The sequence below is a fragment of the Euprymna scolopes genome, chromosome 12, assembly GCF_053919585.1.
Source record: "Euprymna scolopes isolate OS-2025 chromosome 12, ASM5391958v1, whole genome shotgun sequence".
Classification (NCBI taxonomy): domain Eukaryota; kingdom Metazoa; phylum Mollusca; class Cephalopoda; order Sepiida; family Sepiolidae; genus Euprymna; species Euprymna scolopes.
The window spans coordinates 98,246,357-98,266,825 of record NC_136493.1 but is presented as its reverse complement, the minus strand read 5'-3'; the positions used below and the strand labels follow the sequence as shown (position 1 = coordinate 98,266,825).

The following is a 20,469-nucleotide window of genomic DNA, read 5'->3' as shown; positions in this document are numbered from 1 at the left end:
GTGGGGAGGAATCAAAGTCTTTGCACTTACAGGTCTCTTATTTTCCCTTTTTTTTTGTTTCTTTTGCTGGTGTGTTTCACAACTCGTCAACGACGCAGTTAATCCAAGATATTTCCTTCAGTGGAGAAAAAGTTTGAAATAGCAAATTCATGTGTTCTCTTTTCTTGCTCGCGCTTTATATATCTGCCTCTTTTGTGAGGGATAAGGATCACATCGTCCTCATTCAGTACATCCTTCGCATGATGGGGAAAAAGTTATCATCTCTTTTGTGAGAAAGTAAATTAGTTGCATCCTATCGCGTGACTGGAGAAGAGAGTCGCGTCATCCACGTGTCGTGTATCCGTATCTCCTTTTTGCAGGAGGGGAAGAAATCATCCCCCCTCCTCTCACGAGGAGAGTGACCTCTTAACAGGTTGGCGACCCAAACCGTAAAGAGCGATTTCCGCTAGTGTCCAGTTAGAAAAGGAAAGGGGAAGCGATACCACTTCCGGTCCCCCCTCTTCCTCTCTGCTTCACAATCCAATCTAAAAATAGACTTGACGAAATCTCTAGCCGGTAATGTCTCTGCAAGTTTTAAAGGAGTACATTAGTAGAATTTCGCTCAGTTCAAAACAACTACTATTGTTTAGCTTCTCTTTTGGAAATCATGCTTATTTTGTCTCGGCGACAAAATATAAAAAAAAAAAAAAAAAAAAAAAAACGACATCTCTTGCCAGCCTAAAATTAAATATTTAAATTTTTATTTAAATACATAATCCAATTTAAGGATTATGTCACAGCTTAAAAGAAAAAGGCTGCCTATATATAACTTTATATATGTAGAAATATAGAAGATGTACTTGGTGGTGCTATTTACTTCAATGAATTTTGAGCAACTTTGCTTCTTTGGAAAAGCGATGAACAAAATCAAATATATGATTTTTTTTCATGATTTACAAATAAAAAAAAAATTTTGGTTTTGCCAAATGCTGAAAACATGTATGAATAATTTAGTTAATATATTTTATGGTATGTGAATCTGTATGTCATTTAATATTGAAAAAAAATGGCCTATTGGTTTACAATAAATTGTGGTCAATAATAAAATAATAATAGTGGTCATAACCCTGACGCGCTGATAGGTAGGCCAGTAGCAGACATCAAATTTGGAATCTAAAAGATTTCAGGCAATTATTTCATTAGAATCGCTTCTTACACAAACAGAGTTTTCTGATCATTTGAAAGATTTTCTATAATTACAAAGAATAACGTCTCATGACATCATAAACTTTTCTTAAAACAAAATGTAGCCAAAATATCAATCGATAAAATAATCGCAATCTTCTTTTCACACAGCATTTGAAAGAAGATAAAAAAAAAAAATTGTTTTTTTTTCAATTCCTGGTCAATTTGACCATCAAATTGTAAGAGTTGTAAGTAGAATCATCCTCTCACCACTCCCATCCTCTTACGAAAATATTTAGCTTATTATTTTTAATTCTAAGTAATGTAGAAACATTGAATCTGCTATATTGACACACGTCACCAAATTTTATACATAACCATCTCCATTTGATGCTGCCAGGAGAGATTGGCTATCCTCAGAATTCATCATTACAGCTCGACAATGGAAAAAAAAAATTTTAATTTAAAAAAGAAAAAAAAACAATCTCTATAATTCAAGGAGGAGAGTCAGATTTGACCGAAATATTTCATTTATATTGATTTTATTTATTGAAAAAAAATAATAAATGTTTTTGCATCAAATTTAGTTCTAAAAACGATTTTCAATTCGAAGATGCTTTTCCATGTAGAAATATTGGATCTGTTATCCATACATGCGTGTTTTCTACATAAAATCTAGACATTAATAGCTCTTCCCCATTTGACACCAGGAGAGATTGGCAATCACAGGCATTCACTGGTTAATAATGAAGAAAAAATAAAAACATAAAAACAATGTCTATAACTCATTGAAAAAAATTATAAATGAATGTTTTTTTTTTAATCAAATTTAGTTTTAAAAAAAGATTTTCAATTCTAAGGTATTTTTCAATGTACAAATATTGAATCCAGAGTTCACTGAAATTTTTTATTTATATTGATTTTGTTTATTGTACGAAAAAAAAAAATCTTTTAGCGTTGAATTTGGTTTTAAAAATGATTTCTCATACTTTTAATTCTATGATGTTTTTCAATGTAGAAATATTGGCTCTGTTACTATTAAACATGTCACCAGCATGCCTTCTATGCAAAATTTTGACATTAACACCAGAAGAGATTGGCTATCACCGGTATTCGTTGATATAATTCAATAATGAAGAAAAAAAAAAAAATCAGAGGAAGATCGGAGTCAACCAAAATATTTGATTTATATCGATTTTATTTATTGAAAAAAATAATCTCTTAGCATCGAATTGTTTTTAAAAAAGATTTTTTTTATATTTAGCTTATTATAATTGTATTTTTTAGCTTATTATAATTGTATTTTTTAGCTTATTATAATTGTATTTTTTAGCTTATTATAATTGTATTTTTAACTTTGGAAAGCTAGAACAAATTACCTTGAATTTGTGAATTAATTTCGTGAAATAATATAAAAAAATTTTCTTTAAACTCACCGTCCTCAATTTTTTTTTCTAAAATCAAGCAAATGCCTCGATTCTCTCAGAAGAAAGCAATTGCTGTTTCATTTTCCAATGAAGCCCATGAAAACCCCCAAATAACAAGAAACATTAAAAAATAAAAAAAAATTTTTTTTTAATTCGCTTACCTCATCATAGCCGACAGAAATATGTGTCGTTTGCACCTGCTTGTTGCCCTGAGCGTAAGAATTATCCACATCGACACCGTAGTGAACAACAACGGTGGCAGCATCGCTGTTGGCATACGGCTTGAGACTCTTGCGAATCTCCGCCAACGCTTTCTGATGGTAATCCGTCCGGGTGGTTTTCACGTTGCCACTCTTGTCCAGTAAATCCGGAGTGCTCTGCGTCAACTCATTCCGATTTCGTTGAAGGTGACTCAAATTATCACGGATTTCCTGTAGCATCTTCCGGTGGTTGTCCGAAAATGTCAGCAGAAGAGGTCTGCGTTCGTCTTTGCGTTTCATATGACCGACCGTGGGAAACTTTGATCCAAAGAACAATTTCCAACCGACAGGAGGGTAGAAGGTGGTGGTTGTGGAAATAAGGCTCCGTGTGTGAGATGTATCGGAAGATTATATAAAATCATAAATAAAAAGCAAAAAAAAAAAAAAAAAAAAAATGTTTAAATAAAAAGGAATAAGAGGAAGATATCAACTATATATATATATATATATGTGTGTATATATATATATATATATATATATATATCTTTTGGGGGTCAGCAAGGGAATGGGAGGTCATAAAAACAGAAATGAAATAATACGAGATTGCTTGCGTAGCCACAAAACCACCATTAGAAATTTTATTTAGTTTTTATGTTTTTTTTTTTTTTAATATTTCCTTGATTTAAGCCCCCCCACTCAAAATATTTTTTAAAAATAAATAACTAAATGCAATGAAGAGGTTGTCGTTCGGAATTCGTTAATTATTTTCAGGTTGGATCCTTGTCTTTTCTGGGCAACATTTTCTTGTATCCTGTTTTAGTTTCTCCCAATTTTTGGTTTTTCAGATTCAATATATGTTTTTGTTTTTGTTTCGGCTTTTTTTATTGTCTGAATGGCTAAATGCCTTCTCAGCTTCTTCTGAAAAGCACCAGCCCCTGAAAATAAAAAGAATAAATAAAACATATTTAATTTAAAAATTGAAAAAAAAAAAAATTAGATATTTTTACTTTTGAAGAAAAGGAATCGTATTTATTTTAAAAATTTAAAAAAAAAATTAAAAAATTAATCAAAATGTTTTTTAATAAATTTTTTTTTTAAGTAATTTTATTTAATTTAAAAAAAAAAATAAACATAAACAACCTTAAATTAATAACGGTAATGGTAATAAAAATATTTAAAAAAATATATTTTTTAATTTAAAATTAAAGAAAATTTTTTTTAATATTTTTAGAAATTAATTAAAAAAAAGTTTTCCAATGTTTTTTACTTAAAAATTTTAAAGTAATTTTATCTAATTTTAAAATAAAAACTAAACATAACCTCAAATTAATGTTAACAAAAATAATTGTTTTAAATGTTAATTTAAAAAATATTTTATTTTTATTTTCAAAAATTAATTAAAAAAATTTTTTAACTGTTTTTAATTGAAATGTTTTTAATTTGATTTTATTCAATTTTAAAATAAAATGAAAGTAAGCTTAAACAATCTCAAATAAATAAAAGTAATGGTAGCTGAAGTCTGCTGAACCAACGAAAATTTAAAACTAAAAATTCATAGTCTAACTGATGAACAAAGCCTGTTATATAAATGCAAGCGCATCTTTTATATAGATGTTTTAATTTAAAAATTATTTTTTCATATTTTTCTACGTAAAAGTTTGTATTTAATTAAAAATTTGAAAAGAATTCATTAAAAGGATGACAAGATGTGAAACAACAACCATAAATAAATAAAAAAATAAATAAATAAAAAAATAAATAAATAAATAAATAAATAAACAAATAAACAAATAAATAAACAAATAAATAAATATACAAATTACTCATCTCAAAGGATTCCAATAAGAAAATAATATAGAAAAAACTTTTATTCAAAATTATTTTTTTTAATTCAACTAAAAGATTATTTAATTTTAAAATAAAATAAAACATAAACATATACAACATTAAATTTATATAAAATGATAACAAAGATTATTTAATTTTAAAATAAAATAAAAACAAACATATACAACATTAAATTTATATAAAATGATAAAGATTATTTAATTTTAAAATAAAATAAAAACAAACATATACAACATTAAATTTATATAAAATGATAACAAAGATTTAATTTTAAAATAAAATAAAAACAAACATATACAATATTAAATTTATATAAAATGATAAAAAAGATTATTTAATTTTAAAATAAAATAAAAAACATATACAACATTAAATTAATATAACAAAGGGAAATAAAAGAATTAATAAATAAATAATGTATTTTTTAATTTAAAAATGAAAAAACTTTATGATTTAGTTTTTAAAGAAAATGTTTTATATTTGAATTTTTTTAATTTAAGTAGTTTTATTTAATTTTAAAAATGAAATAAAAAAAGAAACATAAAAACTCAAATTAGTAATTATAAATGTGAAACAATGAAAAATATATTTTTCAATTAAAAATAATGAATTTATAAGAATATTAATTTTTTATTAAAGTTTATTATTAACTAAAAAAAAACTAAAAAAAAAAAATACAAGCAATTATATTTAATTTTAAAAGGAAATAAAAATAAACACCACGTGGTACAATGAGGAAAGGAATGGCTGGTTACTTTTCATGCATCTAAAACCAAGCTTCTCTCTTTACATCATCAGCGTTCTGATCCCAATCTGGCATCAATTGAAATGATTGCCTCTCGTCTTAGGGAGGCCTCAAGTTTTGACAAGCTTCTGAGCTTGATCTTTACTCCTGATCTTAAATGGAACACGTACATCAAATCTGTTGCCAATCCAGTAGATATCTCACTGCTGATGCAATTCTCTATCTATATAAGAGCCAGATACGTCCAAGGATGGAATACTGTTGCCATATTTGGGCAGGAGCTGCTAGAAAGGACTTGTCCTGCCTTGATAGAGTTCAAAATAGACTTTGTAGCCTCGTAGGAGATGTCTTTTTTCTTCGCTGCAACCTCTATCTCACAGAAGAGATGTTGCGAGTTTGTCTCTGCTTTATCGTTATTTTCATGGAAAGTGTTCGACTGAGCTTCAATCTATGGTACCTCCCTCGCCAAAATTTCACAAGAAACACCCGTCTAGCTGAAAACACTATCAATAATTCCCCCCACTCTTTATCTGTGCCTAAACCTAAACATAGATTCCATGAACAAAGCTTCTTTCCTGGAACTGCACGCCTGTGGAATTGTCTTCCGTTTTCCTGCTTTCCAGCTGATTACAATATGGTTGTCTTCAAGTCCAATGTAAACAAGTTCTTGATGAGCCGTTCCACTTGTTAATAAATTTACCGAATTTCCATTACTAACGATTATTATATTGTCCAATTGACTACTGTACACTCTTAAACCTTATTCTTGAGTGGTCTCTGGGCCTTGATAAGTGGTGAAGCCTATGTAAAAAAAAAAAAGTAATAGTAACAAAAAAAAAAAAAAAATAACTGATAGTTTATGAAGTAGCAATGAAAATACTATTTCAACCCTAACCCAACTGATGAAAAATGTCTCTCTATATAAAAAGCGAACGTTTTTGTTTTGTTATTCAATTTTCTTATCAGTTTTTTCAAGCTGAGGATAGGGCATCCTACTGAATGCCAAACATTCATCCGCTACCTCAGATATTCCAACCAAGAGATCTTTTTAAGCTTCTGACCATCCCTTTAAGTGCAATGTGTTTATCTAAGTCCAGTTGAAACTTGAAAAATACAAAACATCTTTCCACAAAGTTGGTATTTCTTTTGACAGAAGTAGCCTTGGATGTGCAAGCTCTAAAATTTTTTTTAAAAAATTATTATTTGAGAGTCAACTGGGTAAGGTTTTGTTCATAGTGAATCCTCTTTCCCACTAAAGCTTGGCAAGACTAATTGATAAACAAAGCCTCTCATATGGACACAAGAAGATCTTTTTTTATAGAAAGGGAAAATGTGTGTGCATGTGTGTGTGCTTGTGCGTTCAGTTAAAACTTAAGGAACACAAAACAAACACCGCTAGAGACGGTATTTTTTTGACCGGCGTTTCCCCAGATGTGTAATATCTAAAATTTAGAAAAAATGTTGTCTCCACCATGTAAGCATTCTCAACATAGTCCCAATCAATATCATATTCACAGCTGCTTAAAACTATTAACTATCCAGTCTAGGATCAAAATGGAGTATCTGTTCTGTCCTCAGTCAGCAAAGAATGAATCCTTCTACACTTTTTTTTATTTTGTCTCAATCAATTGTTATCTTTTGAGGATCTGGATGTTTCCTATGTTAAAAACAAACCTTGTATATAATTTTTTCCAAAGGGAAGTCAAGTAAACAGGTATTTTTTTTTCTTTTACTAAAAAAAATAAATTGTTAATGTGTTAATAATGAGACATTGTGAATTGTTTTTTCTTTTCTCTTGTTACATTTTTTTTTTCTTTACTATTTTGCCTCGATTTTAATCCTAGCCAAACCAAGAATGGAGAGGGAGGGGGGGCAAACAAACAATACAAATGTCCTATTTATGATGTCATCGCCAGTTGTAAACCCCGGAACTCAGCAGCAGTCAATTTTAATTATTAACAACATAATATGGGGGTCAGATTGTTGCTTTCTACTTTTCCTTTTTTTTTTTTTTTTTATTTGCTCCCTTCTTTTTTCTGGCTCACCGGGTCAACTCTAGAAAAAGAAAATAATGGGTCTATACTGTCCCCATCTGTACAGCATAACAGCCAGTAACTACTCCACAAAAATAGAATGAACTGATAGACAATGTTAACTAGTGGTAGTGAAGAGAGCTCCCATCACTATCTCAAATGTTTACTTCTACAGTACTGTCAACACAAAAGTTAATCAAGGTTATGCAATTATTGAAATGGCTTTTTTTCTGTTGACTGTGGTATGTTGTTGATCCTGTGCAGTTCTAGGAGGTCCATCCTCCAAAGTTTTGCCTTCTCTCTTTGAGAAAAGATTAGTTTTATTGCTAATCGGCCAGGGGCTTTGTGCATTTGTTGATTGTTTAGAGCAATGGTTCTCAACCAGGGTCCATGTGGACCCCCATGGTACATGTAACGTTAATATCGGTTCAGTCTTCCTTTAAGATGGACTGTTGATATATGTTCTTTGGTTTTCTTTACATTACTGAAAAATAATATAAGCTATAAGGGATCACCAAAATACATTAAGAAGAAAAGAAAGTCATGATTAAAAAATGGTTGAGAACCATTGGTTTAAAGGGTAGATCACATGAAAAACGTGTAATAAAATTTTGGTGTAGGTGTGTAACAATAAGATTAGATTCGGAAATTTTATACTTAAATATTTAGAGATTTATAAAGAATCGGAATCAGGAATTTAGTACGGAATCGGTAATTGCATTGGAATCGGGGAAAAATATTGGAATCGTCTCATTATATATATATATATATATATATATATATATATATATATATATATATATATATATATATATATATATATATGAACAAATGATTAATAAAACATGTTAAAAAACATCTTGAAAAAGAGTTAAAAACATATTTAATTTTAAAAAGGAAGCACAAGTGGATAGTCCTTAATCCGTAGTTTCGAAGAAATACTCTCCTTCTCATCAGAGGGCAGGAATATATATATATATATATATATATATATATATATCCAGAAACAGCTGTTCCATCATTTATGACTCATCTGTGTAGCTAGATATGGCAAGTGTATTTACACCCAGCCTCGAAATCGGAACAGTCGACCACATTCAAATGTGATCAACAGTCAAGTCCACTGCACTAATAAACTTTGAAGATAGAAGAAATTATCTTGCTATATGTACTCTTTTTGTTTACATACATTTCTACCACACTGCTATCGCTAACCTTGGAAATCTATTCTTTATGTGGGATTATTGTTTTTTACCCTAAGTGGAAACCGTTATTTTCTCCTCTATCAGTGACCTGAACCTATAAATAGGGGACACATGTATATATAAAGGCAATTGCCATAGCAACTTCACTAACTGCCAATACAGATCAATAGAGGTGTTTATATATTTTACTCCCCCACACTCCTTCCCCATCTGTAATAAGTGATATTAAAAGTGGGCCTAAAAGCAGCAGCAGCAGCAGCCGTGATAACTGAGCAGTTTGTTGTTGTTGTTATTTTTAAATTAAGCTACAGGACCGGAAACGGATTATTGATTAGGTGTCTCACATAACAAAATACAAAGTTATATTATTTAGGTTAGGAAGTTGAAAAAGGTTTACGATTTCAATCAATGCAAAAAATAAGCAGTTGTCCTGGGGAATGTACAAAACCACAAAAAGCAGTAAAGTGTAGCGGGAGTAGAGAGGGGGGGGGAGGGGGGTCACATTTTACCTGAAAACAAACTTAACTTAAATACTATTTAGTAATATCCATTATACAATATAGATTTCTATCTGATCTTTTGTGCTAGAATAATAAAAAAAAAAAATAATAATAAACCGAGCATGCGGGGTTCCCCCAATATGAGTAAAAAATTTACTTTCACCATGACTAATGTTTGTGCAAAATTTTAAAAAGTCCAAGGCGTAGTTATTGAGAAAAGTGCGAACAAATGAACGGATGAACGATTTGGAGGCAATTTTACTCCTATAATGTCCTCTGAGAGAGCAACCAGAGCTATCTTTAAAAATCGTTCTGGAAATAAAATTTACTTGCACCATGACTAATGTTTGTATAAATTTTCTTTTTAATCCAAGGAGTGGTTATTGAGCGAACAGACAAGCAGGATTGAATTAGGTCCAATTCCTCATTTGTTGCGGGGAAGGGGGGGGGAACAAAAATCGATTTGAGAATCTTAAGTAGGACGACTCCTGGAGTGAATGTAGTATTATGGTGATTGAAGATTCTAGCTAGGAAAATGATAGATATATATAAGGCACAGTGAGGAGGGTGGCCATAGAAAACCCCCCAACACTTTGGAATGGTCTAGTGCTTAATTTATGTTTGTATTTTTCAGAAATAAATTTTTCAAAGTGTAGTATTTGTTATGTCTTCAGTCAGGAGGAGGAGAAAGCTTCCTAGATTGAAGCAATGTTTATTTTCCAAGAACTAACTGTCTGTGGAACACAATACCACAGGGTTGCTTCCTAGCTGACTACAACATAGTCGTTTTCAAATTTAATGTTAATAAATTCTTGTTGAGCTGTCCTGTTAAATAATCAAATTTTGCCCATTTTCAATCATCGTCTCCAATCTCAAAGTATTGTTGCTTCGTTTACTTGACAAACTCATTAATGTTTATCCTCGAGTTGCCTTTGGGCCTTCATAAGCAGTGACTCGTTAGCTATGTGTGGTTGAAATAAATTATTACTATAAAACTACCATATATTGAGTTTCTTCTACTACTAATGTTAGATATAGCAGGGCAAGACCAAAGGTATTGTTAGTTAATGATTGTTATGATCGTTGTAATATTTGTAAAAATAGAATATCATAGCAAAATAAATATTTACAGAGAAAATTACTTATGTTCAGATGTTTTTTTAAATTAAAGAATGTAGAACATAAAAAATAATTTAAAATAGAATGATCTGACGACTCTTACATAGAGGTCATTTTAAAGTGATGTTGACTTTAGGTAGAGTTTTGGAAAAAGATACGGTCAGATAAGTCAGAGATCGGAAGCAAGAGAGAGGATAAAATCAGTTAAGGATCGGGAGTGAGAGAGAAAGAGCGGATCGAGTCAAATAGTGATGACTCCCAGTAGAGGGGAGCAGAATGCTTTTGTCCAGGATCAGCGGCAGCTTTCCAACTGGGAAGCATCGGTAATAAAAGTTGCTGAAAAGCCAACCCGAGATTTGTTGATTTATTGGGATGAATCTTCTTTGTAGCAGTTCCCGAGGATTCGTCTAACAAGATCAGGGACGGACCAGGTATGTTTCTCCGATTGGCCGGATGTTACAACCTCAGACAACTGTTATTTGACCGTTTTGTTACATGTTCGGTGTTAAAATGTATGTGTTGTCATAATTTTTATATCATTACATGTTACACGTATTAGACATACATACGTAATATATGCCCCCCCTCATGTCATACAGAACTCCCGACAATACAACACTATTACATCATCTGTTGTTGTTTCCTTGGGGGGTGGGGTATCCTTAAGGCGTTTTCCCCCTACACCACGGAATGCATGCTAAGATTTTCCTTGCTTTTTGGGACTTTGAATCATGGTTGTTTAAAACAAAAGCAATTCGTATTGTTTGAATTAGCCTTAAATTGCTATGAACTCACGAAGTGACACCCCCCCCTTTTTTTTTTTTTTTTACTAAGTTCTTATTCATCAATCTCTTTCTCTCTCATCATCTGTTGCGTGCCCTTCTCCTTCGCCTTTATTCTATACGATTTCTATCACTCTCGTTTCTGGAGAAGTGCCGAAGGTTGATCTAAAAATTAGGAATTTAGGTTAACCTAAATATTACTGAAATGATATAATAACGAATACATTTTTATTTCCCCCCCCCCCCAGTATAACTTAAAAACATCTGCAACCAAAATAATTTTCTACAAAAATGCTAGTGGCGAATCCCGGGCAACGCCGGCTAGAGACAACTAGCATCTAGAATCAAGGTAAACAAGAAAATTATCTTCAAACCTTTATTTTCTTTCTTTATTTTCTTTATTTATTTATTTATTTATTTTTATTTTTGTAATATAGGGGAAATTCCGGACAAGTACCGAATAAGCAAAGTATGAATATTCTTATAAATCGTTTGTCTTAAACGTTTTAGTATATGGATATTTGTGGATACCACACTCACTGATCCAACACGATTCGTCCGTAACGACGACGACGACGACGACGACGCACAACACGTTAATAATCAGATTGAAGTTACAAGAACAAAGTCAAATGTCAGCTACTTTGTCCTTGTTTTAAATTCGAGCCACGAACCATCGCACATCCTGCCGTCTTTGCAGCATTATCCTCCCTCCCTCATAATGTCACTGGAAGAATCTTTCCTTTGAAGAGAGAAACATAGAATTCAGCGAGGTGAGGGAGGGGAGCATACAGACGGTCACGTTATTAGAGCAGACAAAAAAATAAAATAAATAAAATGAAGCATGTTGCTTTATTTGACGGGCCCCGTACCCACCCACCCGCCACTGTCCCAAATCTAATAAAGATAAGTGATTTTTCAGCATCCTACGACCACCAATTTCCCCTTCTCCCCAAAAATAGTGTCTGTGTACTTTAATAGAATGTGCTTTGATGAATTTATAGTATTCATACCCCATCGACCTACATACACCCCTCAACCCGTTAAACAACAAACTATCACCCCTTCTCTGTTGAATTCTCTCCATGCCGGAAAGCTTTCTCGGCCATATGTGAGGGCAACCTCACATATCAGACCATTGCTCTTGTAGCAGTTTTGATCAATGTAGGGGAAACCTTTCATACCAATTGTCACTATTCAGTTCCCTCTCGAGGGAACTGCCCCCCTCCCCTCACTCTCCACATTAAAAAACGGCCTTGTGCCTAATTTTCTCAGGGGGGGGGAGCAATTTATTCCGTTGGACTGCAGCACTTTGGAATCCTCTCTTCTGCTTCCCTGACTGTACTAACCTACTTCCCTAAATGTAACGTGAACAAACATCTCGCTGTTCAACTTCCCACACTACCTAGTTGGACAGGATCCCAAATAGTAGTCTTTTTATGTCCAAAGTCAGTGTTAATCCATTGTTACAGAAGTTGGGAGTCAGTAAAAATTTGCAGATACCAAGAAAAAATACGTTTCCCTCTACAAAGAGATTAGATGGATATTTATATGAATAAACGAAATCACATGACACCAGGTCAAATTCGGTTGCCATCTTGTTTTGATTTCACTTATCCATGTAAAAATGTTGACACATTTCAAGTGTGTTCCTCAAGTTTACATGCATAATACTAACTGGATTTTCAATCGAAACGGTTGCACATTCAATAACATTTAAGAAAAACAACAACATGGAAACCATTTTTAATACCTATATGAATTTTTCTCGCTTTCTGCTCTAGCCACCATCATTAACGTTTACCCCATTCGGTGCCCAGTTGTGAGAAGACGCATGACTGTTGAGCTGCCGTTCTCAGCAGTCAGATTATTTCGGTGGCCTTTTATCTGCTAGGTTAGGTAGTCCTAGGAGGGCCACCCTCTTTTAGGTGGAGTTAAGTTAGTTACTGCCCGAGGCGCCTCGACTGGGAAATGACGACAGGACTAGGACTACCCAGCTAATTTTTAAAAGGTCAAAGTGTTTCTCCTTAAGGGAGGCTGGTTTGACTCTCCCCACTTTTCGACCTTGTGTAACATCTTCCTGCAAAGGGGGTGGGGGAGTAAATACCGCTTAGCCAGGCACAAATACAGCCAACGCGCCATTTTCTCAAGAAATAGTTAAAAGACTAGACGAAATTGTCAGGAATTTCTCAAAAGAAATTTAAAAAACAAACAAAAAAAAACGAAAAAAAAAAAAATGTAAAACTCCTCATACACAGATATCTGTGTTTTTCACAAATCTGGGTCCATCGCAACTTATCTAGCCTCTTTCTTATATAATAAGGTGCCTGTTGAGTTTTTTGTTTGTTTGTTTTTTCTCTTTTTTGAAGCGAGTAGAGGTAGGCATGAAATGCTAGTACATCTATAACAGTGAACGTGTCTGTGTGTCTGTGTGTGTACATTTCCCTACGCAATAACTGTCAATTTTAAGTCTACAGACTCGAAATTTGATATACAGGGTACTGAGATTTGGGAAAATCTATGTGATCGGTTTTCGACCAGAAATTTGGCGATTAAGGGGTCAAAGTTCAACGATTTGACATTTGAGAACTCTACCAAACTCCTCCGACAATTTTCGGTCTAAACACTTGAAATTTTAGATATAGGTTCCTTGGACATGGATCTAACTTAATAACTTAATTTGAGCCCAAAACAATAAATTTTAAGGGGTCATGATAAGGGTCAAATTTAAAAAAACTGACCGCTTTTTTTTTTTTTTTTTTTTTTGCTCAAGATACACCTTCAAATACCCGGGCAACGCCGGGCACCTATGCTAGTATATATATATAAAATAAGAATTACAGTTAAGTGTACCAAAATGATCCAAGATGGCAAAACTAAAGTAAATTATAAACATTAAAAGAATTAATATTTATAAAATAATCTCAACCAGATTTAAAAGCTCGATAAAACCAAATAAGAGATAGAGCTTATAATAAGAACAAGCAGTTAATAAAACATGTTAAAAACACTTTGAAAAAGAGTTAAAAACATATTTAATTTTAAAAAGGATAAGTGGATAGTCCTTAATCTGCGGAGTTTCAAAGAAATACTTTCCTTCTCATCAGAGGGTAGGATTTAGCAAAATGCGGGATCGAATTTTGCTTGCAAAAGTATTAAATGAAACTACAAGTAAGTCATAGATCTTACTTGATAACAAAAACTTCTTCACTCATTTTCCAGTCGAGCTGTATATTTCTTCCATTCCTTTTTTTTTTTATTTTTTTTACGCATATTTTATCTTTCTTTTAATAATATATTGGAACTCTTTCCCTTTTCCTTGTACCTATTTGTGAATTATTCCACGGATTTCTGCCTTTTGGATTACTTTGGATCATCTTCCAATTATGCGATTCCCTTGGACTTTACTTGTGCGAATGGAAATTTAACTAACTTTCTTGGATTCTGCATTTTTAGATTTTACCGTCATTGGATATTTTACCCTTCACCAGACTATCCATTCACGTGAAATCACTTTTTTTATTCACCCTATTCCCTCTGCTTCACTTTTTGTTATCAAGTAAGATCTATGACTTACTTGCAGTTTCATTTAATACTTTTGCAAGCAAAATCCGATCCCACATTTTGCTAAATCCTACCCTCTGATGAGAAGGAAAGTATTTCTTCGAAACTCCACGGATTAAGGACTATCCACTTATTTAGTGTTTCTTTTTTAAAATTAAATATGTTTTTAACTCTTTTTCAAAGTGTTTTTTCTAACATGTTTTATTAACTACTTGTTCTTATATATATTTGTTTTTAAAATATAATTATTGCCACTTGGGCATAAGGGGATACTATTTTGAACCATAACAGGAACACTATGTAGGGAGTTGTGTAGTAAGATTGTTGTTCACATTAGATTTAAATTTCTGCATGTCAGTACAATGATGGAATCAGCAGAATGAGAGGGAATTCCAATTTGCCATCTGGGGAAAGAAATTATTAGAGTAAAAGGCTTTCCGGCAACTAGGGACCTCAACATTGAAGAAGTGTGATGTTGCTGCTTTCCAGGTTAGTTGGGGGGATTTACATGGAAAGGACACAAGTACTACGAATTCGTCGGGGCACATTCTATTAAAATACTTGTAAAACAAGTACAGGACAGGGATGCCACATTGTGGTAATCGGACAACGACTGGGTGGTTTGGAGAGTGTTGTTTTTTCTTTTTTTCTTTTTTTTAACCTCGTCTAAGTTTAAAACTTACAATAAAACCAACAGTCAGTATTATCAAAAATATGGGCAAATATTCTCATCTTCGTATAGGACTTCGTTTACATTAATAAAATTAAAAAAGAAAAAAAAAATGATCACATTTTCATTGCGGCAGTAAATTTTCCTTTAAAATTTCTTCGATCTTTTTTATTTGTCCCCACCCCTTCTACATACCCACAAGGAATCCTGTCATCGTAGACACTCACCCATTCTACACCTGAACCGCCCAATGTGAGAGAGGCGGGATAGGGATAGACACCACGGCTGATAAAGGAGGGTAACAACCGCAAATTCAAGTTACTTCTCTCACTCACACACACACATACACACACACACACACACACATCCTTGGCTTTAATATCTACATACATAACATGACTCGCATCGGCTCAGTTCAGCTCATATGAACAAATGGAAGCTGTGTGTATTGTATGAGGTCGCCTTCCAATTTCGAGAGACATAGCCTCTGGAAATGTGTCCAAAGAGAAAAGTCTACAGTAAAGCAAGAGTTACGCAATCTCCAACCACAACTCTCTTGAATTAGCATGCTCTCAATCCATCAGCCATGAGTGGGTAAAAGTCTCAAGTAATTTGAAATTATATGTTTGGTATCGCCTATACTGAGAATTAAACTTTCAACCTCTAGCAGAATGTCGATTAGAACAGAATTTTGCTTAGTAATTTATCCATTAGGCCAAGGAACGAATAAAGGGCTCCGTTTGATATTGCATGCAAATTCCCAAGTTCGACATGATACATCTGATGAGAGTCGGAGATTACATTGGCCAAAACGAAAACAGTAAAAAAATATTAAAAATAAACTGAACAATTAAATAAAGTTAAAAACATGCCTTTCATTAGGCCTAATAGTAACAAAATTTAGGGTGATGATCATTTATTTTTATTTTTCATTTACATGGGAATCGTCACTTATCAAGACCCGAAAGCCACTTGATTATAAGGGTTAATGAATGTGCAGTAATCACTGAGACAACAGTGTATTAATAGTTAGCAGAGGAAATAGGATAGAAATGGATTATTTAGGGGGCAGTTCAACAAGAACTTATTTACATTGGACTTGAAAACGACCATATCATAATCAGTTGGAAAGCAGGCCAACGGAACACAGTTCAACCGGCGAGCTCTAGGAACGAAACTTTGTTTTGGGGGGAACTGTTGATGGCTGTTGTCGCTAGACAAGTGTTTTTTATGAAAGTTTGGCAAGGGGGAGGGGGAGACCATAGATTGAAGCTCAGACGAGCACTTGTCATGAAAATAATGAGAGAGCAGAGACAGGCTCGCAATGTCTCATTTGTGGGAAAGAGGTTGCAGGGAAGAGAAGAGGGCATCACATACTAGGTTTCGAAGTCGATTTTGAACTTTGTCAAGGCAGGATAAGGTGCTCTGGGCAGCTTCTGCCCAGATATGGCAACATTACTCTGTTTTAGGATGCATTTGAAATAAAATGACGCAACCATTTTTCTGGCGACCTTGGCTACAGATTTGTAAATATTGCAGGAATTGAGATAGAAAGTAAATTTGACGTAGCCTGATTTTATGGCAGACAATGCCTTATGAACTACTGATCTAAAATTTTAAACAAAAATCAACTATTTGGTTTACTTTCACACAAACATGGAACAAGTTTGCATGATGCAAAATCAGGATTGTGTTTAGAGTTTTCAGTGAAGATTATCAGTTCAAGAACCACTATTCTCTGTACCAAAGAAAGGCTTGTGAACACTGGTGTGATACATGGTGCTCTCTAAATTTAAAGAATCTCATAATGAACACCGGAATGAGAAGAAATAATATTTACTAAAATAATAAAAAAATTCTGAGGGCCGCAGCTGAAATCAAACCATAGACTCAGCCAACACAAACAACAACAAAAAAGATAGAATTTTTTTTCGTCTAAAATCACGAAAAATGGAAATTTTGGTGGTGTATACGGCAAAAAAGTAGTGATGGGACGATTCGAATATTTTTCCCCCGGTTCCGATATAATTACCGATCCCATGCTAACTTCCAGATTCCAATACAATTACCGATTCCGATTCTTTATAAATCTCTAATTGTTGGACGATAAGATTCTTATTTTCCCCGATCTTCATAAAAAGAACACATGTTAAATATGCAGATATTTTCCTAGACGTCAAAATACACTTGTGGATGATGATCTATCGATTTTAACTTTACTGATATTATAAAATCAATAAATGTTCATTACTTTATCATTATTACCAGCAATGGAAGATTTTACTCTAAACAAAATCAAATAAAAAAAAAGGCAAAAGACATGTTTTGGCATCGGAAAATAGGCATCATTTTTTCTGATTCCGATACTGATTCTAATACCCTTAAATCTTTTGAATTTTAGGATTCCCAATTCAGATTCGGATGAATCGTCCCAACACTGCAAAAAAGATGACAGATTTTTATTTTTTGTCCAAAATCGGGAAATTGGAAATTTTCAATATCAGAGTTAAAAGATGAATAAATCTTGCAAGGAATGCCAGATGGAGAAAAAAATAAAGTAATGAGAGAAGATTGTCCCCTAACTGAGAATGTTCACGCTCAGGTCTGCTTCTCAACCAGCAGTTACTTTAACAATGGAATTGAGTTAGAAAGATAGACATCTGGTCTATGATAGCAATGTAAACTGAGAGGAGGGGGGTAGAATTATTGCTGCCAGAGACCACACCAAGTTGATAAACAAAATATTCAAGGTGACAACCTTATTTGGAAAGGTTATAAGAAATAAAAAATCAAATAGATAAAAATATAAAACAATTTTGGAGAGGCTGACTTCATTCTAAAACGTCTAAGTATCAAGCAGTGTGTGTGTGTGTGTGTGTGTGTGTGTGTGTGTGTGTGTGTGTGTGTGTGTGTGTGTGTGTGTGTGTGTTTATTGTGTGTGTGAAGAAATAAGGGAAATGAAATTTCAGAAACTATCTTTTCTCCCACTCATTTTTTTTTTTTTTTTTTTCTTAAACTAGATTGTTATCTACAAAGCCACAATTCGCCCATGCATGAAGTATTGTTGCTACATCTGGGCTGGTGCCTCTACCATTAATCCCACTCTTGGACGGAGTTCGAAACAAAACAAAAAACATCCCAAATCTAATAGGTTCCGCATTGTTGGCCGAGCTCTAACCTCTGTCCCATCGCTGCAATGTCACATCCCTATGCCTGTTTTACAAGTACTTTGATGGAATGTGCTCTGATGAACTCATTGCACTAGTACCCCCTCGACGTACATACCCTCAACTAACCAGACAAGCAGCAAATCCCGCTCCTCTAATCTTGATGCTGGAAAATTTTCTACTCTAATAGTTTCTTCCCTCAGACTACTATACTTTGAAATTCCCTCCCTGTTTGTACTATCCTGTAGAAGTTTAAATATAATGTGAACAGTTATATTGCTTATTAACACCCCATAGTACCTGTTAGACACAATCCCAAATAGTAGCCCGTTATATTCCAAGTGGAAGTGTGCCTTGTTTTGGGTAAAAAAGAGTTATATATATATATATATATATATATATATATATAGTTTGCAATAGTAATAAGTAAAGATTAAGTTTAGAAGCCAAAAGGTTCTGTAAACTCAGAGTAAATATAAATATTAATATTTATATGGTAATCCCAACCAAATAAAAAAGTTCAATACAACCAAGATAGGAACTAGAGCTTGTTATAAAAGAATAAAAAATTTTAAACTGTAAAAATATATTTTATATTAATTTATTGTTCGACAGGATACTCAAGTAAGATATTCTGTCGAACAATAAAGTAAAATATATTTTTACAGTCTTAAATTTTCATCCATATATATTAGGGGTATGCCGATTAAATGGCAAGTAATCAACCTAATTGACCACTTTGTCGATTAATCGATAATCGGTCAATTTGCCAATTAATCAGTTGGTTAATTACTTTTCTCTTTCCTATTAAATCATTTCATCACTGTCAAGTGACTCATCAGATAGCTTTGACACATTAACATAGTAACTGCTGATTTAACTTAACATTTAATTAAGTGTCTGGCAACTATTATTTTTTTTGTCTTTATTAACTAACATTACAAAATACAATTTCTAATTCTTAAATGGATATAATTAAACAATCAGATAAGAAAAAAAAAAGAAATTACAAACCAAGTACAAATTGTAATTCTAAGTGAATAACTTTAAGTGAAGTTCTGCTGCTGCTCCATTTCCTCTTCTATTCTTGTTGCCTACCTCCTCTGCTCTTATAGTCACCTCAGTATTTCAAGTTGAATACTTTTTTTAAGTTATAATGTAGAAAGATTAAAGTTTTTCTATTCTCAGGACACAGCCTGTTCCTGATAAGTTCATAGACATTACCAGTTGTATTAAAGAGCCTCACACTCTCCACAGATGAAGGTGGTGCACTGAAATATTTTGAAGCCAGTTTACCAAGCAGTGATAAGGTCTTCAGTATCTTCTTGCACCACTGAAATGGATCATCACCTCTTGCAAGTAGTTGTAAAGCTACATAATGGTCAAGTTCTTTTGTGCACTTAACCAGAAGGGATTTAATCCTTTTGAGTTTAGATTGTGATGCTTGTATTTCTGTTGTAGTTGCAATCTCCAGGCTTAACTAAGCTTCTACCGATTCTAAGTTTTCATTTGTTACTGTAGATTTATTTGATGTCAATTCATCAAACAGGCTTGAAAAAAATAGTTTTACTTCCACTTTGAGCTTCTTGACCTTCAACAAAGCCTGAAGAAGTGTATTCTGCTGATTTTGCTTCATTATCATCAGTAGAAAGTAGATGTAGAATCCAATTCTTAAAAGTATTTTCCATGTCATTCTTTTGAAATTTAAATTTGAATCTTGCATCTAGGAAAGTAAACACACAAATCTTTATCATTTAAATAGCATGAAAATCTTGTTTCCAGTGATTCATTTAATTGTTCAACAGTGGTAAGGATTCCACTAAAGTCAGAAATCTGAGAATTAGATTGGACAGCTTTTGAAAGAAATAACCTCAAAGATAAAATTGTAGATATTATCATCGACATGGTGTGGTTTGAGTTGTCCCCCTTTGCAAATTGGCTGTTTGAAGAAATGGAAAACTAGATGGCTCTGGTTGATAGTCAATTTGCATAAGTGGAGAAATGGGCAGCATATAAACGGTACTTTTTTTTAAGCAGGGGTGAAG

The 20,469-nt window shown here is 32.9% G+C and overlaps 1 protein-coding gene and 1 long non-coding RNA gene across 3 annotated transcripts in view; both read right to left on the bottom strand.

Moving 5' to 3' along the window:
• Positions 1-3,249, bottom strand: part of LOC145291439 (uncharacterized) — a 180,876-nt gene extending 177,627 nt beyond the window's left edge. The window contains exon 1 of one of the 2 annotated variants that reach the window (XM_080137284.1): positions 2,753-3,249. In XM_080137284.1, the coding sequence (XP_079993410.1) occupies positions 2,753-3,091 (339 nt within the window). In that variant the 5' untranslated portion in view covers positions 3,092-3,249. The remainder of the gene's footprint in view (positions 1-2,752) is intronic. The other variant, XM_080137282.1, reaches the window with a different exon arrangement.
• A 188-nt stretch (positions 3,250-3,437) lies between these two features.
• Positions 3,438-20,469, bottom strand: part of LOC145291440 (uncharacterized) — a 42,910-nt gene continuing 25,878 nt past the window's right edge. The window contains exon 2 of the long non-coding RNA XR_013869415.1: positions 3,438-3,726. This is a non-coding gene — a long non-coding RNA (uncharacterized LOC145291440). The remainder of the gene's footprint in view (positions 3,727-20,469) is intronic.